Source organism: Camelina sativa, chromosome 13, assembly GCF_030686135.1.
Source record: "Camelina sativa cultivar CO46 ecotype springtype chromosome 13, ASM3068613v1".
Lineage (NCBI taxonomy): Eukaryota > Viridiplantae > Streptophyta > Magnoliopsida > Brassicales > Brassicaceae > Camelina > Camelina sativa.
In genome coordinates, this window is record NC_141892.1 from 4,296,226 (window position 1) to 4,321,991 (window position 25,766).

The window sequence follows — 25,766 nt, forward strand, 5'->3', positions numbered from 1 at the left end:
ATATGAGGCAAATGTCATTTAGTTTGGTTTGACTTGGTTTCTGTTGTTGGGTAGAAAGAATAAAGTGTATATAGGTCATGTTAGTTTCATCATTTAACATTTCCATGTAAATAATCTATTTAAATGATACATATGATTCATTTCAATGGCAAATGAGCTAACAAACAAGATAAAAAAATAATTCATTTGGATGGTTAATCAATAATTCTCCTGTTATTTTTTTATGAACCATCTTCATCCAAATGGCTCAATTAGAATCATCCAAATGAGTTTCAAATGGATGATGCTCTTTTTTTGACAAAAACGAACAACATTAATGATTCAGATGGTCCATCCAAATGAATAAAGGGACAAGGCCATAATCAAATCTTTCATTGTATTCTTTTGTATCTCTCTTAAATAAATCTCATTTGCACACATTAGTAAGTTAGTAACATACATATGTACGATAGTTTCTTTTTGGTTTTCTTAACATATTTCTGTGACACTGTCTTTTGGACAATGTATTCAAAATTCGTTTATCAGGGAAAATATGATTTGGCGTAAAAACTTGTACATGGGTGAATGAATATACTTGTTGAAAATTTTAATTATTTCTCACCAGTTCGAATTACATAATGATTGATATTTAAAATAAAAGATATATAAAGATAATATATGGTTTAAAAAGTTTCAAGATTATCCAAGAAATAACTAAACAGTTTCTATAGCCAATCAGAAAAGTAGAAAATAAATATTCACCAATTAGATAAAAAGAAAAGAGTAGGATGCAAAGAAATGTCACCATAAAATAGCCAAATAGGTAATATATACTACACAATAAATATAATTTCTAATTAATATGTCTAAATATAAAGACATTACATAATACATAAAATGAATTGAGACGTGACAGATTCCCATTGACCACCTTAATTAATAAAACTTTGGTGTCTAATTATAGTTAATCATTTAATCCCATATAGTAAGAATAATTTGCTAAAAAAATAATTAATTGATAAACTAATTTTTTATTTACCCTGTAATAGTCATTAGTATTCAATGTCAATAGTCCACTAAACTCCAAGAGAATCTTGTCACTAGTGGTGAAATTTACATGTAGCAGAGCAATACTTAGAAAAAAATCTCATTTCTTTGCCTTTTTTTCTTTTGTAACTGTCATACTTAGAAACTATCAATTAATTAACATCTGGTTTGTGGTTGGATAAGATAATTAACTCCTTACCATTCATTAGCTTGAATAACCTTTTAAATTATTTGACCCTCTTAACTACTCATAAGTGTATAAAACAAACCATTCAGACTGTGACAATGATAAATTCCAACAACCTTCAAATCGTTTTCACATTTTTTTTTTCTTCTTTCCAATAGCCATCTTGAAATCCGAAATCGATTATGTCACCTCCCACCAGAGAACAACTATACACTTTTCATGCTCAAGACAGAAAACTATTCTCAAAACTTGTCCTAAAATTCTCAAGATCTCCAGCTGAGTCACTTCTTGTAATGGCTACATGGTTTTGGCTTGAAGACTTTTTCTCCCAAAACATCTTATCAACCATATTGGCTTTAAGCGATCCAGTCGTAGTGGCTCTAGCTAATGAGGCTGTTTCTTGCTTCCAATGCCTCGATTCCGACGAGCAGCCAAATGATTTGAATCAGATCCCTCTCACCGCAGAACTCATGTCAGTAGACATATCTCTTCCAATAATCTACAAATACCGATATAGTGCAATCACAGGAATCAAAAACTTTTTAACAACGGTTTGTTCTAGAATTTTTTCTGACATCCTTCAGCGAGTTCTTCCATCTTCTTCGTCATATTCTTTCTTCACCAGACTCCGCCACCCTCTTATCATCCCCGGTTTCCCCCATCCAACGTTCGGAAGCATCAACGTAATTGCCGATGGAGAAAATCTCTTCAACAACAACTTATCTTTTTGTTCACATGGTCTATGGGGTTGGAACTCTAACTGCATAGCGACTGATAACGAAAGGACAATGTTTATAACATTTTCTCGTGGGTTTCCAGTGTCGCAAGAAGAGGTGAAACATTTTTTCACTAAAAATTATGGAGAAAATTGTGTTGAAGGCGTTTACATGAATGAGGGCAAGGACAACGACAACTGTCCTAATAATGGTCAACAACAAACACTTTATGCGAAGTTGGTCTTGGATTCAGTTGCTACTGTGGATCGCATACTCGACGGCAAGAAGATACAAAAGTTTAAGTATAATGGAAAACATATTTGGGCTCGTAAGTTCAGCGAGAATAGAGATGGTTAACTTAAACCAAATGACATGGGCCGCATTGGTCGTTGTACTCGTATGACTTAAACAAACTTTAAAGTAAGATTGTTAAATGTTAAAGTTTACATTCTGAATTATATGTATTAATAATTTGTGAATCCAAAGGTAATGTCGAAGAAAACTGTTTTTTTCCTATTTAACTCACCAAATCGATGATACAGTTATACTCTTTGAATAACAACATGAACGAATCGTAGTCGTATACTAAATGTGGGAAGCCAGAGGTGGTCGGGGAGTCGTTACTAAAAAACGACATATTTGCGTCTGCCGGGAGTCGAACCCGGGTCTATTGCTTGGAAGGCAATTATCCTAACCGTTGGACTACAGACGCTAGCTGGCAATTAGGCATTATTTATGTATATATACTTGAAATATAAGATCTGTCAAAGTTTTTAAATCTAGAATATGAACTTAAAATTTTCAGGCCTATTCCCATCTCTGGATGAACATACCAAGAAAAAATATTTGTACATTATTAAGTTTAGTGGAGGCTTGGAGCCATCACTAATTTGTAGATTAGCCCCTCTCTCTCTCTTTTATTCCTTCTTCTCGGAATTCATGATCGAAAATTGTAAAAATTAGAAATTTATTGAAAAGGAAAGATCCCTTAAAACTGAAGAATAGCCAACTAGGGATGCGTGGATATGTCATTGACACTATATAAGGCATGCGTGGATATGTGATTATTGCTGATTAGTATTCAACAAGCCCTTATGTACACATACAAAAGCATACTATCGGCTTTATCTAAAATATGATATATATAACCTTTATGATTGGCTAGTGAACATTGTTTTACAGGTTGATACCCACAAGGCTACTCTAGCAAATCGGTCCATTCCTGGGGTTTCTAGTGTTTGGTTGTTTTGACAAATTTTTAGCAGGTTAACACGAGTTGTTTGAAGTGTCTTATGAATTTCAATAACAAGAGATAAATATATTTTGTCTGGTGAATATATACGTTTAACTTCACGACGACCATAGAAGAGAAAAGACTCGGTCTGATGTCATTATTTCGCCAAGACAAAATAAATGAAAATCGTGATTGGCAAAGATCTTGTAAATTTATTTTGATGAGTTTGATCTGTATTCTGTTGGATACTTTGGTGTACCATTTTCGTCGCCTGGGTCGTGATTGTTATATAAACATCATTTAAAAAAAAAACCATCATGTGTTGTTATAGCAATAGAAATACAAATCATTCCATGTAATGTTGATATGAAAATTAGCTAATAATTACGTCTTTGTCAAAGGCAGACACATTTTCTTATGTCATACAAATAATTAAACCAACATTAATCATTAAATTATAGAATAAGTGGATAAAATTGGTTAGTCAACAAAATGAAGTCTTGACATCTTTTTTTTTTTGAACTAAAAAAAGTCTTGACATCAAATCATACAATTTGTTAGGTAACCACTTGCACATCTACTATTTTACTAGTTCGGAAGTGGTCCAAACCAAAGGGATCTATGAAGTATAAGATAGTAAGGTATTATTATCAAATCAATATATTGAGACAATAATATAATTAATTTACCAAAAAGCCTGAAGTACGCTTTGACTAATTGATTTCTTCGTGCCAAAGTGGAGAAGGTCACCTCTATTTTGTCCATCAATAATGATTTGTTGATATCATTGATACTTCACAAAACCCTAAAGTAAATCATCCACCAAATCATTTTTATTGTGCTAAGATGATGGAGATTGTGATTGGTGAGAATGGTGCGGTTAAAAACAAAAGGGATAATGTGGATTATTGTGGATTGTGGTTAGTAATAATAATAAGTGGCTTTATTCAACTCGATACTTATTCACTTAAATTATACAAGTTGATATATATATATATATATTCTTTAACACACTCCATAATGTAGAACCTTTAGCAAATAAAGACTTCATATAATCAGGATCGGAACAATAAAAGAAAGACTCCCAAGTCCCTAAAAATATAAATTTGATCGAAGTTGAAATCAATGCCGGTTTCCACGTTTTGTTTTTGTCATTTCTTTATATGATCATTTCCCAACTTAATTTATCTATAATAATATGTCTTGGAAAGCCGAGTACCAACGACATAGATGAAGACAAGAAAAAATTAGATATTGTTTATACCAATTACAAGTAGAGTGTCTTAATTTTCTTTTCCATTTTTATATTTATATGGATGTTGTTAATAAAAGCCAAAAAAAAAAAAAAAAAAAAACATAAACAAAGTTTTGATACCCTTGATTATTTCCACTAGCGGGAAAAACACGTCCAAGCGATAAAAGCATTGTAATCAAAATCACATTCACACGAAACGCGCATCACAATTCACAAGCCGCGTGATTTTGGTGAGACGCATGGATCTCACACCTAAACGCTCGACGCGCGTGGCACTACCACCATTTCCCTCTTGGCGTCTCTTGTGAACGCTATTGGGCTTTGGTTGCGAATTGCGATCAGTAGGCCCTTTTTTTTTGACTTTATAGGGGAAAAAAATCTTGAGATGATGACAAATTGATAATTGAACCAAAAATCTGTCACGGATTTATGTACCTACTAATTAACAATAAACAACTTTATTATTTTGTCTGCATTGCCTTTTTTCTTTTCTTTTTTTTTTTAACTAGAAAAACTCCAAACTAAAATCTTCATGATTTGATACCAAAAAAAAGAAAAATCATAATTAAAATTGTAACGAAAAACACTAATCCTCCAAATATTTGATCACACATTATAGAGGATATACTCCATCAACTAATAAATCTTTTGTTTTTTTCCAAAGCATATCTCAAATATATTTCGTGAATATCTAGTTTTATTTTCTTTATATTTTATTTCCTATTCACATTATTGTCGTTCTATTAATTAAAACCAAATTAATAAATCAAACGTATCAAAAAATAAATCGTGAAACAAAACATGGAAGAGCACAACTACGGCACTTAAAAAAACTTAACCCCCCCCCCCCCCCCCGAAGACTTCTTATAATCATTAAAGCATCAATCTCACCAAAAACATTACAAAGGGAATTAACTAAACAAACTCTTCTCTCTCTCTCTCTCTCTTATTTTGCGTACCCTGCGCCGCCGCCGCAGCTTCACCACCACCGTCGTCTCCGCCGCTTCACCACCGCAATGGGGAAAGGCGGAGCGCTAAGCGAAAGCGTGATAAAGAAGATCCTCCTCTCGTACAGCTACGTAGCGATATGGATCTTCCTAAGCTTCACAGTAATCGTGTACAACAAATACATCCTCGACAAGAAGATGTACAATTGGCCATTCCCGATCTCACTCACAATGATCCACATGTCGTTTTGCTCAACCTTAGCTTTCCTCATCATCAAGGTTTTCAAATTCGTCGAGCCTGTCTCAATGTCTCGCGACACTTACCTTAGATCCGTAGTCCCGATCGGCGCACTCTACGCTCTTTCGCTCTGGCTATCGAACTCGGCTTACATTTACCTCTCCGTATCCTTCATCCAGATGCTTAAAGCTCTGATGCCTGTAGCTGTTTACTCCATCGGTGTTCTCTTCAAGAAGGAAGGTTTTAAATCTGACACTATGATGAACATGCTCTCGATCTCGTTTGGTGTTGCGATTGCTGCTTATGGTGAAGCTAGGTTTGATGTTTGGGGTGTTGTGCTTCAGCTTGGTGCTGTTGCTTTTGAAGCTACTCGTTTGGTTTTGATTCAGATCTTGCTCACTTCTAAAGGGATCACTCTTAATCCCATCACTTCGCTTTATTACGTTGCTCCTTGTTGTTTGGCTTTCTTGTTTATTCCTTGGATCTACGTTGAGTTCCCTGTTCTTAGAGATACGTCTAGCTTCCATTTCGATTACGCTATCTTTGGAGCTAATTCGTTCTGTGCGTTTGCTTTGAATCTTGCTGTGTTTCTTTTGGTTGGGAAGACTTCTGCTTTGACTATGAATGTTGCTGGTGTGGTTAAGGATTGGCTCTTGATTGCTTTCTCTTGGTCTGTGATTAAGGATACTGTGACTCCTATTAACCTTTTCGGGTACGGGATTGCGTTTTTGGGAGTTGCGTATTACAACCATGCGAAATTGCAGGCCTTGAAGGCTAAAGAAGCTCAGAAGAAGATTCAGCAAGCTGATGAGGAGGGTGGTCGGTTGCTTGAAGAGAGGGAAGGTGATGGAGAAGGTAAGAAGAATGAGTCTGGGAATTAAATGAAAGAACAAAGAAGACTGGAATTTAGCAACGTTACACAGAATTGGGTGGGAATAAGAGCATGGAAGAAGATTATGATTTGTAGGGATGATCTGAGGTTGCTTTTGATCCATTGGTGAAGCTCATAGGTAGTGAAGTCAGAATCTTTTTATTGCTTTCGTCTTTGTTTATTTTTTTGGAGCTTTCTTTTTCTTTTCGTATTTGTTTTCTTCATGTTTATTTATGAGTACAATGGTGTTACACTGTTACTGAACCTCTGTTTATGGATTTTTCCTTTTTTTTATTTAACCATACTCAGATTATTGAAAGTTTCAGCATACTTGTGGATTCTAAGTTTTTGTGACTCTTATAGTGGATTCGTCCTTTGACATGTTCGGTTAATCGTGATGGTGTGATTTTGTATAGGTTGTTCAATGCAGTAGAGTTGACTATATAGAGTATAGATAAGAACTCAAATCGATTCAGTAAATTCCTGAACAAAGGCAAAATGCATTCATTTGTCTGTCTATAAGACACAAGTAAAAAGAGGTTTGGTCTGAAGAGAAGATTTGATGTAAAAGTTGTTGCACAATTACATAAAAGGAGGTTTGTGAGATTACACTTACAGCAGTTGGAAGATTTGATACAAGAAATGGCTGAGACAAGCCTTGTGTGTTTTGATTGTCTGATCATGTCATCTGTCAAACAATCATGATTAAGTTAGTTAGCATCCTACGGCTCCATCCATTGATCGTTAGTTAACATTGACAATGCCAAGTTCCCCTGTAGTCCATTATCGTTTTCTACTTTTCTTTCCATTTAGCACCAAAACTATAGGGTGGTGTCCTCACAAATATAGCTCCCAAAATCCCACAGTGTCTGTCTGCCAGAGACTGCGAGATGTTTGTGAAACCTATTTCCTTTTTTGGTTACCGGCAAAAAAAGGTCAAAGTTACCAAAAAGGGAAATGACGGAGGGCATTATCAGGTGGGCTTTAGTTAATGAATAAGCCCAGTGCATGGCTATTAAAGGTATAAGGTCCATTCGTTTTCTTTATTTACTTTCTAATCCTTAAAAATTCGGTTGATAATAGATTTAAACCCGGAATAATTAAATTTTACAAATAGAACCCGTTCGCCGTTTTGAACCTCAGAAAACAGCAAAACCTCTCAAAAACCCTAATTTGCTTTCTTCCTCTTCGCGACTCTTTCTCACTCTCTCTTTCGCCCTTCTCCTCCGCCACTGTCTACAGAATCTCATCTCCTGGGCAAACGGAAACAAGTTAGATTTCTTTGACCATCTACTTATCTCTCTCTGTCTCCTTCGGTTTGTCTGTGTGAATTGGTTAGTTGCTTGTTTTTGTTTACTCTCAAAGTGTTGAATTAGATTGTTTTTTTGAGTCATTCGATTGGTAAGTTGCTGCATTTTTTTTTTCCAATTGAAATCGATTTAGCTGTGGAACTTTTTTGTATCTTTTACATTGACTAGCTTAGCTCGAGTTTTCGTTGTGGGTTGACGACAAGGAAGGACCTTTAAATTTTTCCAACTTGGAGATGTTAGTGTGTGTGTGTAATGTACGCATGTATTTGATTGTTTGCTTGAAACAATTTCAGGGAAAGATGAATTTGGTGAACATCAGAGATGTCTTGACTTCTTTCAGTCCTGCACTAGATTATCTCGCTATTAGCACCGGAGATGGCCGTATTAAGGTATCCAAAGTCCTCTTCTTTTATGGTTTAGTGTTATGTTTTCACATGGCTCTCTACTTGTTAGTTTCTTTATTGGTAAATTTATAGGAATACAATTGTGAACGGGCCCGTTTGATTTCACTTGTGTTGATTGGAATTTGTTTCATATTTTCTGACTCTGTTCAATTTGTATGGATTTTTCTATTCAAAGAGAAGATCTTTTGCTTGTCAATTAATGTAATTTTTGTTTGGTGTTGTATAGATTTGGGATACCGTAAAGGGTCAGGTCCAAACAGAGTTTGCTGATATTGCATCTACAGAGGAGACGAACATATATACTAAAGTTGCCAAAGGTCACCTCTCTGTCGATTATACTTGCATGAAATGGCTGTCTTTGGAGAGAAAGGTACAGAGGCTTAGTTTATTTTATATTCTAGTCTTGCGGTGTGTATTACGTTTGTTAAATCATTGCTTCTGCTTGCAAATAAGCCTTATTCTTGTTATTTGCAGAAGAAGAGAAAACTTGGAACTTCCGTATTGGTATTAGGAACTGGTGGAGGAGATGTTTTAGCGCTTGATGTGGCTTCTGGTCAGCTAAAATGGAGAATAAGTGATTGTCATCCCGGGTGTGTAACTAACTCTCACTGACTTCTTCTTTACTATTCCTTTGTTGGGCCATATTTGAAAAGCAAACAGATATTTTTCTGTTATTTGGTCATGCTCTAGGTAGTTGCTCTCTCTGCAGATCTCTATAAATTTATGAATCTGGGTTTGGACATTTTTATCAATATGTGTTTCTTGTCTTGTGTAGTGGCGTCAATGCTGTTTCATCTTCAGCAAGGGCCTCTTGCATATACAGTGGTGGGGCAGATGGGATGGTTTGTCAAATTGATCCCCATAGTGGAAATCTTATCAGAAAGTTCAAAGCTTCAACAAAAGCAGTTTCGTCTTTATGTGTTTCACCAGGTGTGTCCTTCCGTTTGATCTAAATCGTATTTACATATGTTTTGAGTAGCTTAAAAAAGCTTCATTGAAGTAATGTGGAGAAATTTCTGTTTACATGCATGTATACCTGCTGATGATGTTATTATTTCTCCTCCCAATCGTAGATGGAAAAATATTAGTCACTGCATCTGCTCAGTTGAAGACTTTTAACTGCTCAGATCTCAAGAAGATACAAAAGTTTACTGGTCATCCTGTGAGTACCATTACATATATCGACCAGGTTTTATGGTTAGGATGCTGCCTCTATGCCAGACATTAGAAGGTTATTAACAGTTTTTAATGTTATATAGGGAGGTGTACGTTGTGTGGCTTTTACCGAGGATGGGAAGTACGTCTTCTCATCCGCAGCCGGTGAAAGATATATTGCAGTATGGAAATCAGATGGTGCAAAGAAGCAGTCAGCTAGCTGTGTTCTTGCGTTGGAGCACCCTCCCGTCTTCGTGGATAGTTGGGGTGAAACAAATGAAAAAGGGTTATATGTTTTAGCGATTTCAGAAATAGGTGTCTGTTATTTTTGGTATGCATCAAATGTTGAGGAGCTATGCAATGCAAAGCCTACAAAAGTCGCATTAGCAACTGAAGATTCTCCACTCAAACACCACAAGGGATCATTGCCTATAATCTTTGCTGCCAAATTACAAGGCATTTTGAAACCTGGATCTGCGCATGCATTTATTGCATCCGGATTGCTGGTGAAACCATCATTCCAGAAAATGGTGTTGCAGTTTGGCACAGATTTGGTGCTGAATGCCTCTAAGGATGGGATCCTTCTCTCCATCGCTCAAGTTTCCAAGTCTAGCAAGGGGCAAGGCGTGCAGAATAGAGGTATCTTCTCTGGGCTATACCCTTTAACCATGAAACTTCCAAGAAAAAGAATCGATCTGGCTGTTTTTAGTTATATTTTCATTGTGCTCCGAAAATCAAATTGACTAGTTTATTCAAAGTTTTCCAGTAGTGCCAGCTGTTTAACAATATCCACACCATGTTTAAGTAGAGTCGATCATTTTTTTTATAATGTGTGACATTAATTGAACTACAGGATGTATCTTTCAATATGTTGAATCCTGTTGTTTCATTTTCTCTGTATGGAGGATGTTTGTCCTCAATACTGCCTTCTGAATTCTGCAGTTTCCATTTTTCTCATTTACTGTCAGTAACAATGACTGACCAAGATTTTATAATTTTATAGTTATAACATTAGACCGGGCACATGCGGAGGATGCTTTGCTGCCAATCGCAAGGGTTGCTGATCTGCATGAGAAATTGCACTCATCTGATAAGGATACTGATATGGTTGACCAAAGTCAAGCTGGTGAGTTTTCCATCACGGCACTAAAGTCTCACCGTCCTGATGCAGATCACTTGATTGTGTTGGCTGTTTTAGTAGTTATATGCCAGATGCCTTTTATTCAATTTTTTTTTTTAATTTCAAAATTTCAGATCATGAGGAAACATTTAGCATGGAGGATAAGTTGAGATCGTTAGGGATACTAGGAGGTACAGATGAACAAAAGAACCTTACCTATGCTTCGATAATTGATGGAACTGATCTTGAGGCTTATCTACCACCAAAGAAGGTATATCTGTTTTCTAGGTGCTCTCTTCTTTGGCCGGTGTTACATCTTACTGATGCATCTCTTTAAAGATTTCCAGATATTTTTTCTTTGAATCTCCAATCGTAGTAGTCATAGATTTTTTGTGTATTGCCAGTTAAAGTCTGCTGTTTTGTCAATGGAACCCTCTTTTGCATTCAAGACTCTAGAAGCTTTGGTTGCTATGTGGCAGACAAGGTCGGTTCTTTAGTTTCCCCTCCTTTCCTATTCGCAAGATTCATCTTTAATAATTATTATTGAAGCTTTAACCGATGAAAAAAGTGACGCTTAAACTCTTAATGTTCCTCACCCTAGCAATTTTAATTCATTTAGTCTTCGGCTATGATGATAAATAATACCATGTTTGATTCTTCAGTCTTATTGCATTTATTTCAACAGGGCATGTGGTGGGAGGCATCTTCTACCATGGATATACAGCATAATGGTGAATCATAGTCATTACATCATGTCTCAAGAACCAAAAAACCAACAGCTGCTTAATACATTGCTTAAGGTATGAGCCTAAGAGATAAGAATAGAGCCAATGGTTTTGTTAGTTCTGTATAATTTTCATGGTTGAATTATGTTATGCTGTACTTCCAGATTACCAAGTCCCGAGGAACGGCTCTTCAACAGTTACTACAGATATCCGGGCGCTTACAACTTGTTACAGCCCAGGTTACATACCCATCATCTTCTATTCAGTTGTCAAGTTTGTTTACAAGCAATCACATGGCTATTTAGTTTTAATAAACCTTTTGTTTTACGGCAGATCAATAAAGCTGCAGGAAATCAAACTCAAACAACAGCTCATGATCACGAGATTGATGAAAGTGAGGATGAGGAAGAAGATGTAGAAGAGCATTTCTATGGTGAGAATGATAATGAATCCGATTTAAGCAGCGACGATGGAAAGGATAAAGGTAAACAATTTTTGTTTCATTTCTGCATATTGGTTTGTAGAGTAAATGTTATATCTAAATCTTGCCTACTGTTTTACTTCCAGATGATTCCTTGATGGAGATGTAAGCTTATGAGCGAAGAGTAGAGAGAGGAGCTTGGCCTCGTCTTCTCGTTTTTTTTGCCATTCTCTTTTAGTGATTTCTATGATTTTGTATTAGAGAATTTGTATTTTTGATCCAAAGCGGGAATTCTTAACGCGTTGCACAGAATTATATTTTATCTTTCTTTAAACTGAATTCTTTATATTTTTTCTTCAAATCCACAACAGTCTGTACCGCTCAGACTCTCATTCGTGTCCATCAACAATATGAAGAACTTCCGAACGTAACCCGCATCCTCCTATCTTCCAGTCGTTACGGCCTCGGACGTTGAACTCAAAGACAAGCTCGCTGGAAGTTACAATTGCTTCGATTCCGAATGTGTACAGATGCTCTGTTAGGCATGGATAAATATATTCTCCCGATGTTCTAGACCTAACACCGAAAGAAATATGTAACCATTTATTATCTCTATCAGGAGCCTCACAGTCACCATTATTAACCAGCAAGATGCAAGCCTTAAATCTCATGTATCTAGGAAGAGGCCTCTCATTCAACTTAATTGTCAATGAACCCCCAGTCACTCGGTGAGTGAAGTACGCATGCACTTCTCTACCAGGTAAGACTGCTCGCCTACTCTGGATGATGAGGTCTCTTGCTTCTTGATTCAGTTTAAAGCACTTACCAAATCTGAGAGTAATCTCTGGATTGTGGAAGGTGCAATCTAGTATCTCCAAGGACTCACAATCTTCTGCATCAATCTCTTTTAAAGATTCTGGAATCTGTGGGAGTGATACCACCTTCCTGCACCCCTTGAGCATGAGCGTCCTAAGACGAGAAATTCTCTTGATCCATGGAGGAACCTCTTGTATTTCTGTATCGTTCAATTCCAGATGTGTGATGCTGTCAAGAGCATGAGGGAATTCCTTGAGGTTTTCAAAGTATGACATCAGCAAGTCATGCAGACGGGGCCATGACCTGATCGAGGGAGGCACTTCTTCTATTGCGGTTCCACTGAGATTGAGAAGTCTAACGTTTGTGGAGATCTCCGGAAACCTTTTCACCATCGAGCAATTCTTGAGCGCAAGTATGCCCAAAGATTTCAAATTGACGTTGCTGGGAAGATCCTTCTAACATCAATTTCTGCAACTTCTGAAGGTTTCCAATAGAAAGAGGAAGTTCCAACAGACTTGAGCAATCTTCAAGAAGCAGGCTTTCAAGATTAGTGGCATTCCCAATAGAAGGCGGGAGCTCCAATAAATTTGAGCAACGACGAAGATCCAGTGTTCGGAGTTTAATGGCATTCCCAATAGAGGACGGGAGCTCCAATAGATTTGAGCAAAATCGACAAGAAGCAGTATTTGGAGATTAATGGCATTCCCAATAGAAGGCGGGAGCTCCAATAGATTTGAGCACCCACTAATATATAAATCCTCGAGACTGGTGGCATTCCCAATACAAGAAGGGAGTCTGATCAGACTGGAGCAATTCGAAAGAATCAAATTTCGAAGATTAGTGGCAGTTGAGAGATCAGGAAGCTCCTTCAAGTTTACAGAATAACTCAAATCCATCCGCCTCAGATTTTGAAGCGGCTGTGCAGACAAATAACACAAACATGGTTGTATATACACTTAGATACTTCCATGGCAATGATACATTCATTAGAAATATAGAGAAAGTACTTACTTTAATTCCTTCCCACAACGTTTCAAGCTTGCTGTGCTTCAGGTTTAGTTCGATAAGGAACTCCACGTTCACAATAGAAGGCAAACATGTCATCGGGAAAATAATTCCAATCTAGTAATTGAAGTTTGCGAGAAAGATAGTTCAGACCGCGAGATAGTTGCAATTTATTAGGGCCACCATCCAATCTTAAGAACTGAAGATTAGACATTCCTTCGAAAATCCTCTCACTTAGATCGAATTCTTCCTCGATTATGTAGCGGAACTTTATGCCTATTACACTTTTACTACCCTGAAATAAACGAAAAAAAAAAAAAAGGTAAGAGATGGTTAGTTTAAAAATAAACTAAATTTGTAGGGAGCAATGCAATGAACTTACTGCTGCATCACCACTCAGCATATCACATATCTCGTCTTCATCGAACAAAAACTGGCGCTGTCCAGGCTCATGAATAGATTGTTTACGAACAATTTCTCCACCTAGTTTTGCTAGCAAACTATGCATCTCTATTTTTCCATACTTGCTAAAAGATATGAGAGATTTCTCAGCCAAGACGTTAAGTCTTTGCCTTACTTCCACAAACTTCTTTGCAAGATGCTCTTCCACTATCTTAATCTCTTCGTGGTTGAAAAAACATGCTATATGAAGAAACAAATCTTTATCTTCGTCATCTAAAGCGTCATAGCTGAACTTCAAAATGCTCTGAATATCAGCGTCAAGGCTAGTCTCTAACCTTGGTAGTGACTTTTTCCACTCTTCCTTTGACATTCCCCTAAAATAGGAGCCCATAATTCTTAGCCCCAAAGGGAGGTTACCAGCAAGGTTTATAACTTTCCAAGCAAGCTTCTTAAAACCATCTTTAGGGGTATTTTGACCAAAAGCATACATGCAGAAGATTTGAAGAGCCTCTTTATCTGGCGGGAAATTCACTTTGTAAATATGGTTAATCCCATGTGCTTTACAAAGTTTCTGATCTTGTGTTGTAATGATGATTCGACTCCCAGGACCAAACCACCAAGTTTCTTTCGCCATGGCATCTAGTTGTACTGACTGGTTCACCCCATCAAGAACGACCAGAACTTTCTTGTCTTTCAACCTATCTTGGGCAACTCCTAAATGAGGAATCTCCATATCCTTCTGCTTCGTTATTTGAGACAGAAACATTTGCTGTAGTTGCAACTTCGCGCTGTAGTCATCGGAGCCTGTTGGTCTTGCATAGTTTGCTTTGATATTCTCCATAAAGACACTCAGTTGGAAACTGTTGGAGAATTGGTTGTATAGAACTCTGGCAATTGTGGTCTTCCCAATCCCAGGAGGACCCCAAATCCCAATTATCCTCACTTCATCTGATTCTAGGCGCAACAACGGTTTCATCTTTTCTAAATGACCTCTCATCCCAACAAACCCGTCGAAATCGCTTGATGGTGTGGAATTAATCAATATGTTCGAAATATCAGTGGCAATTTTCTTGATCATGGCGGCTTCATTATCCCTATCAATTAGAGAACATTACATTTAGTAAATAACCATGGAAATATCACACACATTTAGTATATTGTTTAAAAGCTACAAATATATTACAGTTTTTAGGAGCAAATGGGAATCAAAGGGACTAACCAGTTGCTTGAATGATAGCCAGCAATCGTTGCCACTTCTGCCAAAGCTTGTCTCCATCTTCCAATGTCCTCCTTTGATTTACCGGCACAAGTTTTTCTAAAGACTTTCCCAAAATCTCCGGTCAGCTTTTTGACATCAGATGGATCCACTTTATGAAAAACGGCCATCACAGTTTGACCTAACTCTTCTCTGCACTTCATAATCTCCACAAGTTCGTCAAGACACCATTTTGAAGAAGCGTAGTTCCTAGAGAGCAAGATAATAGCGATCTTAGACCCTCTAATAGCCCGAATAAGCTCGGGACCAATGGATTCTCCTCTTTTCATCTCATTATCAATAAACGGAGTGATTCCCATTCTTTGAAACTCCATCTGAATGTGACTGAGAAAGTCTCTACGGACATCTTCACCGCGGAAGCTGGGAAAGACTTGGTGCGTCCAGATGCAAGACAAAGCAGGTGAAGGAACTGATGAAGGAGACAATGAAGATGTAGATGAAGGAGGTAAAGAAGATGGAGGAACTGATGAAAGAGACAACGGAGATGGAGATGAAGGAGGTAAAGAAAATGACTTCTTTTCTTGGTTATCTTGATGAACACTGAGCTTTCTCAAAAGGGTAAAGAAGCCTATTGCAGCTGCAATAGTGGTAAGGTAAAAAGAAGAAGCCATTAATTAGTATGAACAATATCACAGTTTTCTTATCTCTTTTCTTTGCTATCAACTATCACAGAGCTTTAAAGAGAGAGCTATAGGAGGCTCTGTATACAATGTAAAAACGTTGACTTCATGGACTGAGAAGTCCTCACAGAAAATAAATTACAAGAACGTACTGGTCCTACATGAGTAACTAGCTAGAGAATAAGCTTCCTTCAATAATGTTTCTATAGTAAATGAGATAAAAAAAAAAAACTAAAAAAAAACTAAAAAAATCATAAGAAGGAAGTAGCTAAGGGAAAACACAACTACACAAACACAAACAAGACATAGAAGACAAAATAATTTTCTTTATATAAGAAAACAGTACAAGGAAAGATAATGTAGACTGTAGAAATCATACGAACTTTTCTATGAATCGGCTGTGACATTCTAATTCTAAGAAGAAAGCAGCAACTATAACCACAAAACAATTTCAAAAAAAGCGTTGATCAAAATCTGAGTTCCTGTTGACATTTCAGGATCTTCCTCTTAGTCTTTCTTAAGAGGTTCACCATCTCCCTTACACTCACTTGTATGCTCTGTTTCTCTTACTCTAACAGAAGCATAAAGACTCTTTTTACTCTCTTGTTCTTGCTTTGTTTCTTTTTATATGACAAACGATTTGTAAGAGAGAAGAGAGAACACACATTAATTGTCTACATTTTCTTTATTGGATCTCAAGGATATTTTCTTACAACACACACACATCATACTTATACTACTTCTACTAGTTGCACCTCACACATGCTCCCATACTTAAGACCATCATGCCTCTTACACATTAGACCACACTCCTAGTTACTAACCCTTACACATCATAGGCTTGCTTTCTTACACACAAGCCACACTACTACAACAACTCTCAACAACCACTCTTACACACTTAGACTCTAATAACTTGGTTATACTTAAAACTTATTTGGGCCTTTCTTCATCTCTGCAGCCCATTACAACAAAACACAAAGTCCATGTTGACTTTGCTCTTCTCCTTCTCCTTTGTTGTTGACTTGTTTCACGACTTCTTCTCCTACGCTTGGAGCTTCGTCTCTTTTCTTCATCATCTTCTCACAGATTCTTCCTTTCTTTGTTGCAGGATTTAATCAAGAACTCAAATCTCAACAGTTCCATGGATTAAAAAAAGGGAACACAAGACTCAAAATACTTACATGGATGTTCATTCCTCAAGCTTCACTTTATCCAATGCCTGTCATCCAGCATCCCCTGTGTCGAAATTGGAAGGTATAGGGGCAAAAAAATGTCCAAAAGATGAAGAGTCCGTAATTTTTTTGAGGCTTTGAACCCGACGCACAACCTTTTATAGTCACAGTAAAACAAGTTTTTTAAGTGATAAAAAACATAACGAGCTTTGAGTTAAGAAAAGGGAAAATCAAAGACTGACTACAACAGAACTCTGTTCTATAACAACACAAGGAGATCAAAGGCAGCATTAGAAGTCTAGACCACCACTTCCTCTCTTGCGTCTTGTCGTGTTCTTCAGAATCTGCACCCAAAAAAAAAAAAAACTTGTGAACTAGGACAAGATAAAAAAAACATTAACAAAAAGATCTTAACTTTGCATTCTCATATTTTCCAGCAAAACCAGGCCAACATAATAAGAATTGGCATAACGAAAAAAACATCCATATAGCTCCCTTACTTCTTATAATTTACGAAACTAAATTAGTGAATCTTAAGCTTGAAAAATTCACCAAATTTGCCAGCAAAGTCTGTTGGTGTAAGCTTGAAGTAAAGCTTGGAGACCAAGCTAATCAAAGAGAAATGGAAATTGGAGATTATATTTAGGAGATATCTAAATAGAATAGGAATAAGAAGTTTTCCATTTAAGATTAGGAGAATATACTTAAGAACTTATATATATAGGGGATGCTGAGATGTAGCAGAACCTAAGAGAGATTAAGTTTGAGAGTTTGTGAGAGCTTAAAGTTTTGAGGTATTTTCTTTGAGCTAATAAAGAGAGTTATTCTTCAAACTTCTTTGTTCTTAATCTTTTCTTATAAATCTATATTTGGTATCAGAGCAAGAAGATCAGGAATCTGTGAGAAGATGACAGACGACGGGAGTTCGGATAACAAAGACAAGTAGATTGCAGTCACAGGAGACAAACCAAAAGAAGGAACATCTTCATCGTCCTCAATATCATGTCCCATGCTGAACACAACTAACTACACGGTTTGGGCCATAAAGATGAGTTTTGTGCTTAAGGTTAACAAGGTCTGGGAGGCAGTCGAAACAGAGCTGATCGATAGTGATAAGAACAACCTGGCCATAGCGTTAATTCTGCAATCTATACCGGAAGCTCTTATATTGCAAGTCGGAGGCCTAGGCATAGCAAAGAAAGTCTGGGAAACAATTCAGAATCGACATGTAGGAGCTGAGAGGGTCAAAGAGGCGAGCTTAAAGACCTTAATGGCTGAATTCGACAGACTCAAGATGAAGGAATCAGAGAAGATTGATGATTTTGCAGAAAAACTTTCTGCAATCTCCTCAAAAACAGCTTCTCTCGGAGAAACTATTGAAGAGTCAAAACTTGTTAAGAAATTCTTATCGAGTCTTCCAAGAAGGAAGTTCATACATATGGTTGCTTCTCTCGAGCAGGTGTTAAACCTCAATACCGTAAGCTTCGAGGATATTGTTGGTAGGTTAAAAGCCTATGAGGAACGTATCTCTGAGGAAGAAGATGCTCAAGAGGATCAAAGCAAACTTATGTATGTTAACCAAGAGTCACAAAGTCAAGAATACAATGGAGAATACAGGGGAAGAGGACGTGGTGGAAGAACCTTCAGAGGAAGAGGACGTGGTCGCAGTACTTGGAAGGATCCGTCCCAGGTTGTCTGTTTCAGATGTGACAAGGTAGGTCATTTTGCTTCACAATGTCCAGAGCGTTTGATGAAACTAGGCATAGTGGAAGCAAAAGAAAGTGAAGTTAAAGATACAGAAGAAGCTGATCAACTTATGATGCGTGAAGTTGTCTATCTAAACGAAAAATACTGCAGACCGAGTAAGTTTGAAGCCAACACAGATGAGAATAATGTTTGGTATCTCGACAACGGTGCAAGCAATCATATGACTGGAGATCAGAGATATTTTGACACACTTGATCAGTCAATAACTGGGAAGGTTAGATTTGGAGATGACTCAAGGATCGATATCAAAGGAAAAGGGACAATTGCTTTTGTTGATTCATATGGAAAGCCGAGAGTAATGTTTGAAGTATATTTCATCCCGGAGCTAAGGAGCAACATCATAAGCTTAGGACAAGCTACAAAGGCTGGTTGTGATATTCATTTAAAGGGAGAGTACCTAACAATGAGAGATCAAAATGGAAACCTATTGGTTAAAACAGAGAGGTCCAAGAATCGGTTGTATAAAGTTAACATGGGATTAACAAACAATGTTTGTTTAAATCTCTTGGCTACAAGAGAATCAAGTATGTGGCATGCTAGGATGGGACATGTTAACTATACTACACTGTCATCAATTTTTACCAATGAGCATGTGTTGGGAGGTCCAAGTAAACCACTTGACAAAGAGATTTGTGGCTCATGTTTACTTGGTAAGCAGTCTACACAACCTTTTCCGCAAGCAACTAACTTTCGATCAACAAAGAGGCTAGCACTTATACATGGAGATCTATGCGGTCCAATAACACCAAGCACAAGCGCTGGAAGTCGATACATATTTGTGCTCATCGACGATTATTCACGGTACATGTGGACCATCCTTCTAAAGGAGAAGAGTGAAGCCATGGAGAAGTTCAAGAAGTTCAAAACAATGGTGGAAAAGGAAACAGAAGAAAATATTCAGACCTTTAGAACCGATAAAGGAGGGGAGTTTGTATCTCATGAGTTCAACTCCTTTTGCGAAGATTCTGGCATTGCTCGACACTTAACAGCTCCGTATACTCCGCAACAGAATGGAGTTGTGGAACGTCGAAACAGAACTTCAAAATGCTCTGAATATCAGCGTCAAGGCTAGTCTCTAACCTTGGTAGTGACTTTTTCCACTCTTCCTTTGACATTCCCCTAAAATAGGAGCCCATAATTCTTAGCCCCAAAGGGAGGTTACCAGCAAGGTTTATAACTTTCCAAGCAAGCTTCTTAAAACCATCTTTAGGGGTATTTTGACCAAAAGCATACATGCAGAAGATTTGAAGAGCCTCTTTATCTGGCGGGAAATTCACTTTGTAAATATGGTTAATCCCATGTGCTTTACAAAGTTTCTGATCTTGTGTTGTAATGATGATTCGACTCCCAGGACCAAACCACCAAGTTTCTTTCGCCATGGCATCTAGTTGTACTGACTGGTTCACCCCATCAAGAACGACCATAACTTTCTTGTCTTTCAACCTATCTTGGGCAACTCCTAAATGAGGAATCTCCATATCCTTCTGCTTCGTTATTTGAGACAGAAACATTTGCTGTAGTTGCAACTTCGCGCTGTAGTCATCGGAGCCTGTTGGTCTTGCATAGTTTGCTTTGATATTCTCCATAAAGACACTCAGTTGGAAACTGTTGGAGAATTGGTTGTATAGAACTCTGGCAATTGTGGTCTTCCCAATCCCAGGAGGACCCCAAATCCCAATTATCCTCACTTCATCTGATTCTAGGCGCAACAACGGTTTCATCTTTTCTAAATGACCTCTCATCCCAACAAACCCGTCGAAATCGCTTGATGGTGTGGAATTAATCAATATGTTCGAAATATCAGTGGCAATTTTCTTGATCATGGCGGCTTCATTATCCCTATCAATTAGAGAACATTACATTTAGTAAATAACCATGGAAATATCACACACATTTAGTATATTGTTTAAAAGCTACAAATATATTACAGTTTTTAGGAGCAAATGGGAATCAAAGGGACTAACCAGTTGCTTGAATGATAGCCAGCAATCGTTGCCACTTCTGCCAAAGCTTGTCTCCATCTTCCAATGTCCTCCTTTGATTTACCGGCACAAGTTTTTCTAAAGACTTTCCCAAAATCTCCGGTCAGCTTTTTGACATCAGATGGATCCACTTTATGAAAAACGGCCATCACAGTTTGACCTAACTCTTCTCTGCACTTCATAGTCTCCACAAGTTCGTCAAGACACCATTTTGAAGAAGCTTAGTTCCTAGAGAGCAAGATAATAGCGATCTTAGACCCTCTAATAGCCCGAATAAGCTCGGGACCAATGGATTCTCCTCTTTTGATCTCATTATCAATAAACGGAGTGATTCCCATTCTTTGAAACTCCATCTGAATGTGACTGAGAAAGTCTCTACGGACATCTTCACCGCGGAAGCTGGGAAAGACTTGGTGCGTCCAGATGCAAGACAAAGCAGGTGAAGGAACTGATGAAGGAGACAAAGAAGATGGAGATGATGATGAAGGAGATGAAAAAGATGACTTCTTTTCTTGGTTATCTTGATGAACTCTGAGCTTTCTCAAAAAGGTGAAGAAGCCTATTGCAACAGCAACAATGATAAAGAAAAACGAAGAAGCCATATTAATTAGTATGAACAGTTTTCTTATCTCTTTTGCTTTGCTATCAACTATTACAGAGCTTTAAAGAGAGAGAGCTATGAGGAAGGCTCTGTATACAGTGTAAAAAACGTTGACTTCATTGAGGAAAATCGGTATTTTCATACCCCAGCTAAGGGGGTATGTTGAATTCATACACCAGCTATAACAATGAGTAAATCCATACACAAAGTTTAGTAAAATTCAAATTGGTTGCACCAACTCGACAAATGGTGTAAGAACATGCACAAGCCGTGACGGTGTTATCTGACCGTTAACAGCTGCTTATGTGGATGCGAAAGAAAGAGCTTCTTTTGTCCAAAACGACGTCGTTTCCATTGTCTTCTTCCTTTTTACCTCTTTCACGAGTCGAGAGAAAGTTTGTTCAATTGATTTGGGGATTTTTAGAACATTTAGGATTTTTGGGCGAAATCGATTAAGATGTCTTCATCATCAGCTTCTTCAAGTGAGTAATTGAGAACATAATGTGTTTAGTTTCCTTGTCTTTGTGTATTTTGATAGAAATATTATTTGATTGTGAATTGGTGAATCCGTTATTTGGTGAAGGAGTGAGCAGCGACAGAGTCAATGTCATTGGAAGAGGAATCCCACGAAAATGTAGATGTGGTCGATTCTCTGTAATGAGAACTTCAAACACAATGAAAAATCCTGGAAGACTCTTTCATTGTTGTCCTAATGGATCCGACGAGGTAATCAATATAGTTGGTCATATGAAAATTGTTCTCATAACCTTCTCATAATGTGTATTTTTGTATTAGAATCTGAATCATTTGTTTAAGTGGACCGACATAAGCATGGTTGAGGAGATGGAAGAGGTTGAAAGTGTAGTTGACAAAATAGAAAGAGAAGTGGGAAGCTTAGCAAATGGATTAGATGAGGTAGAAGCTATCAAAGAAATCGCAAAAAGATGTGAAAAAGATATTGTAGAGCTCAAAGGTGTGGTGAGTTCTTGTGAGAAAGAGATTCAAGAGCTAAGAAGCTTCAAGAACATGATTTTTTGTGGTGGTTTAGTTGTGGTTTTTGTCTACTATGTAATATTTGTGTAATGTGTTGTTGAATGTTTTTGTTGTGATTAAGCATGTAATCATGGAGTTGTTAAGTTTTTTTGTTGTTAACTATGTTAAGATTAACATAAAACTTCAATAAGTTTTGATTAGATGAAAAATAGAAGCCATGTTTTGAGTACAACAAAAACTTGAAATTCACCGAACTACAACCATAAACTACCATGAGATTACCACAAAAACTTTCAATCTCATCGGACAAAAACAAAAAACTAACTTCCATTCGTCCCTTCCTTCTATTCAGCTCATTCATTCCATTCCATGGCTTGGTCCTTGGGTTGGTGCTTGACTAAGTCCTTGGTTTTGTCTTTGGCTTGGTTCTTGGCTTTGTCCTTGACTTGGTTCTTGGCTTTTTCCTTGGCTTGGTTCTTCACCAGTTTTCTTCTTCTTCCACCTTCTACCAACAACTCCCAGAGCCGGACAACTTCTAGTATTATGACCGACGGTACTACACCGGCCACAACGACTATCTCGTCCAGCTTTTGAAACTTTGATTCTCTTCTCCGGTTATTCTTGTTCTTCTTTTCCTTTTGACTTCTTCTTTGGAGACTCATTCTTGCCCTTCTTTCTTTTTTTCTGTCTTTTTGGGACCTTTTGTAACTTCTCGTGGTGGTGGTTGAATCCTAGGCTCCTGAGATCTTATCCAAAAACCAATGCCATTAACTGTTGATTGACTCAGAGTAAATCTTGACATTTGTTGATGCCAAGTACCAATCACAGTTAACATAATCTTTAGGATTGTGCTTCTTGGTCAGTATGACTCTTAAAACATGGCGGCAAGGGATCCCTGTCATACTCCATCTTCGACATGCACATGTCTTTGCATTCATATCAACCTTGAATCCATGTTTGTTTTCGAGAACCTCATACTGCCCATTTCCAACCTCCGCTGTCAAACCCAGATTTGATCTACAAAACAGAAATCAAACCCATATTACCGACTAACTCCAAAATTATTAGAAAAGCAAAGTAAAAAAAAGCTTGACTTACTCTAAAAGATGTTCCATGTAATCATGTAGACGAGCAAATTGCTCATCATATTCCTCTTGAATCATCTTCAATGCTTTTGCTCTAGCTGTCCGACACTGATCATAAGTAGCAACTATGGTGTAACGCTCCTCAATCGCATCTTGCATCGCCTTAGCCTTGAATGTCGGATCCTTCCTTATGTCATTCAAGAACAACTGAGCAAAGACTCCACTCTTGATCACTTTACTAAACCCGTCCTTTGTACATGCATGGACATCATTGCATGTCTTCACCATGTACTTTCCAATTTTATCTTCATAGGAGCAGTAGATCTTGAATTTGCAATTCCCTCCAATGGAACACCTTACTTCACTCTTCTCTGAACCCCATCTTGTAAACTTTATATTCTCTCCATTCTTAAGAGCATAATCAACCACAACTTCTTTAAACTCACCTATACTATCAAAGACTTGCTCTAATTTTATTTCTCCACTACCTTTTTTGCACCTCATATATCTTCTTTCAACGTCCTCGCAATCTGAGTTAGGAGGAGTATCCTCATCATTATCATGCTCTTCTTCGTCAACAAAACCTGCTAAGTTCTCCTCCACTCGATCTTCCATGTCAACAAATACCCTACGAGCATCTCTATCATCACCATGAGAACCATCTCTATCACTATGAGCACCATCTCTATCATCGCCAACAGAACCATCTCTATCACTATGAGCACCATCTCTATCATCACCATGAGAACCAGCTTCAAGAAGCTCATGCTGTTCTTTCTCTAGAAATATTTCTATCGACTTAACCCAAACCGCAGTTGTACACATTTTCTGAAAATTCTCACCTTCATTTATTAACTTCAGCTCTGAAAAATCTTCAAATGGATACTTATACCAGATTTTCTGCCCATAAAGAGGATCGTCCAATGCCGCCATCAGATTAGTCACAACACTTTCTGGTTTGCTTTCAAGGGTTAGAGCCGATCCTCCAACATAAATAATTTTTTTCCCATCAACAACTCCAAACTCTCCACCATTGTGGCATTGGAATATGACATCCTCATCGGAGCTGAAAAAAAAAACTTAAAAGAATTAGAGGGTTTTCTAAATAAACACTCCTAAGTATCTCAATTAAGAAAATCCCTAAATTATAAAAATCCTAAAAATTGAATTAAAATACGTTATTTTCCGATGACAATACGGTTAACAACACTTTATACACTCTCCACGGTCGACAATCGTTGCTAATTGAATCAATTGACCAATTGATTTTGATTTATTGGTGAAAAGAAGAGAAGAAACATGAGTCGGGATTGAGAAACATAACTCGAGTCGGGAAAGAAGAAGTAGATGGCTTAGGAAGAAGACAATGGAAACGACGTCGTTTTGGACAAAAGAAGCTCTTTCTTTCGTATCTCAATACGACGTCGTTTATTACGTGGCATCCACGTAAGCAACTGTTAACGGTCAGATAACACCGTTACGGCTTGTGCATGTTCTTGCACCGTTTGTCGAGTTGGTGCAGCCAATTTGAATTTTACTAAACTTTGTGTATGGATTTACTCAGTGTTATATCTGGTGTATGAATTCAACATACCCCCTTAACTGGGGTATGAAAATACCGATTTTCCACTTCATTGACTGAGAACGTTGAAACTATTAGCAAAATTACATAGAATCCTCACAGAAAATTACAAGAAGGGGTCCTACATGAGCAACTAGCTAGAGAAGAAGCTTCCTTACAATAATGTTTTAATGGAAGACAAAATCCTTTTCTTTATCCAAGAAAAAAAAATAAAAGACTAAAACAAAATCATAACAAGGAAAAAACACAACTTCACTAGCACAAACAGAAATGTAAAGATAATGCTACGAATTTTTACATGAATCGGTTGTGACATTTTAACTAAGCAGCAACTATAACCACAAAACAATTTCAAAAAAAAAAAGCTTTGATCAAAATCTGAGTGCCATGGTTAGAGACTAGCCTTGACGGGAACACAAGAGTCAAAATACTTACATGGCTATTCCATTTCTCAAATTTCTCTTAATCCGATTTTTGCAAATTGATCTCGCCTTGCCTGTCATCCAGCATCCTCTGTGTAGAAATTGGAAGGCATAGGGGTCCAAAAGATGAAGAGTCTGTAATTAGTCTGAGGCTTTGAACCCGACGCAGATTGAACGCACAGTAAAACATAATTAGCTTTGAGTTAAGAAAAAGGAAAAATCAAAGACTGACTACGACAACAGAACTCTGGCTAGCATCAGCATTAGAAGAAGTCCAGACCACCACTTCCGCTCAAGCTCTTGCGTCTTGTTGTGTGTTCGGTCTACAGATGCTCTGCTCTACAAAGTTGATATTATTCTGGCTTTTTCCGGGCCCGGCCCAGGCCCATCAAACAAAAAAAATGAAACCAAGGTTTATTAAGTCACTAAAT

At 37.4% G+C, this 25,766-nt stretch overlaps 5 protein-coding genes, 1 non-coding gene and 1 pseudogene across 10 annotated transcripts; 3 read left to right on the plus strand and 4 right to left on the minus strand.

Moving 5' to 3' along the window:
• Positions 1–1,320: 1,320 nt before the first annotated feature.
• On the plus strand, positions 1,321–2,445 carry LOC104735134 (uncharacterized). Its single transcript, XM_010454862.3, has one exon. The coding sequence runs from the start codon at positions 1,396–1,398 to the stop codon at positions 2,284–2,286; it is 891 nt and encodes a 296-aa protein (XP_010453164.1). The 5' UTR covers positions 1,321–1,395; the 3' UTR covers positions 2,287–2,445.
• Positions 2,446–2,569: 124 nt separating this feature from the next.
• On the minus strand, positions 2,570–2,641 carry TRNAG-UCC (transfer RNA glycine (anticodon UCC)). The gene has a single exon. It is a non-coding gene; the product is annotated as a tRNA-Gly (tRNA).
• Positions 2,642–5,282: 2,641 nt separating this feature from the next.
• On the plus strand, positions 5,283–6,793 carry LOC104735135 (putative sugar phosphate/phosphate translocator At5g11230). Its single transcript, XM_010454864.3, has one exon. It carries the CDS (start codon positions 5,435–5,437, stop codon positions 6,482–6,484), a length of 1,050 nt encoding a protein of 349 aa, XP_010453166.1. The 5' UTR covers positions 5,283–5,434; the 3' UTR covers positions 6,485–6,793.
• A 774-nt stretch (positions 6,794–7,567) lies between these two features.
• On the plus strand, positions 7,568–11,948 carry LOC104735136 (uncharacterized). 2 transcript variants are annotated; one of them, XM_010454865.3, is made up of 14 exons: positions 7,568–7,745; positions 8,078–8,173; positions 8,415–8,558; positions 8,663–8,778; positions 8,964–9,118; positions 9,262–9,350; positions 9,448–9,982; positions 10,347–10,469; positions 10,598–10,734; positions 10,868–10,947; positions 11,149–11,263; positions 11,353–11,427; positions 11,522–11,672; positions 11,756–11,948. In XM_010454865.3, the coding sequence occupies exons 2-14, from the start codon at positions 8,084–8,086 to the stop codon at positions 11,776–11,778; spliced, it is 1,833 nt and encodes a 610-aa protein (XP_010453167.1). In that variant the 5' UTR covers positions 7,568–7,745; positions 8,078–8,083; the 3' UTR covers positions 11,779–11,948. The 2 variants fall into 2 exon arrangements, with proteins under 2 accessions (XP_010453167.1, XP_019090685.1); XM_019235140.2 differs by having other exon boundaries at positions 7,590–7,808.
• On the minus strand, positions 11,927–15,833 carry LOC104735137 (putative disease resistance protein RPP1; annotated as a pseudogene). Its single transcript, XR_015578102.1, has 4 exons — positions 15,052–15,833; positions 13,813–14,926; positions 13,437–13,725; positions 11,927–13,342 (listed from the first exon to the last, which is right to left on the minus strand). The product of XR_015578102.1 is annotated as a putative disease resistance protein RPP1 (transcript).
• Positions 15,834–16,398: 565 nt separating this feature from the next.
• On the minus strand, positions 16,399–25,693 carry LOC104735138 (uncharacterized). Of its 3 annotated transcripts, none has more exons than XR_015578103.1 (4): positions 17,404–17,657; positions 17,157–17,247; positions 16,913–17,058; positions 16,399–16,828 (listed from the first exon to the last, which is right to left on the minus strand). XR_015578103.1 is itself a non-coding variant. In XM_087481494.1 (4 exons), the coding sequence occupies exons 2-4, from the start codon at positions 25,414–25,416 to the stop codon at positions 23,014–23,016; spliced, it is 1,371 nt and encodes a 456-aa protein (XP_087337620.1). In that variant the 5' UTR covers positions 25,417–25,426; positions 25,568–25,693; the 3' UTR covers positions 22,417–23,013. The 3 variants fall into 3 exon arrangements, 1 of the variants encoding a protein (XP_087337620.1); XM_087481494.1 differs by lacking the exons at positions 16,399–16,828; positions 16,913–17,058; positions 17,157–17,247; positions 17,404–17,657 and adding exons at positions 22,417–23,263; positions 23,345–24,397; positions 25,349–25,426; positions 25,568–25,693; XR_015578104.1 differs by lacking the exons at positions 16,399–16,828; positions 16,913–17,058; positions 17,404–17,657 and adding an exon at positions 25,349–25,486 and having other exon boundaries at positions 17,060–17,247.
• Positions 19,213–21,202, minus strand: LOC104737940 (putative disease resistance protein RPP1). The gene is made up of 2 exons (XM_019234917.2): positions 20,635–21,202; positions 19,213–20,509 (listed from the first exon to the last, which is right to left on the minus strand). The coding sequence occupies exons 1-2, from the start codon at positions 20,832–20,834 to the stop codon at positions 19,615–19,617; spliced, it is 1,095 nt and encodes a 364-aa protein (XP_019090462.1). The 5' UTR covers positions 20,835–21,202; the 3' UTR covers positions 19,213–19,614.
• Positions 25,694–25,766: the final 73 nt, after the last annotated feature.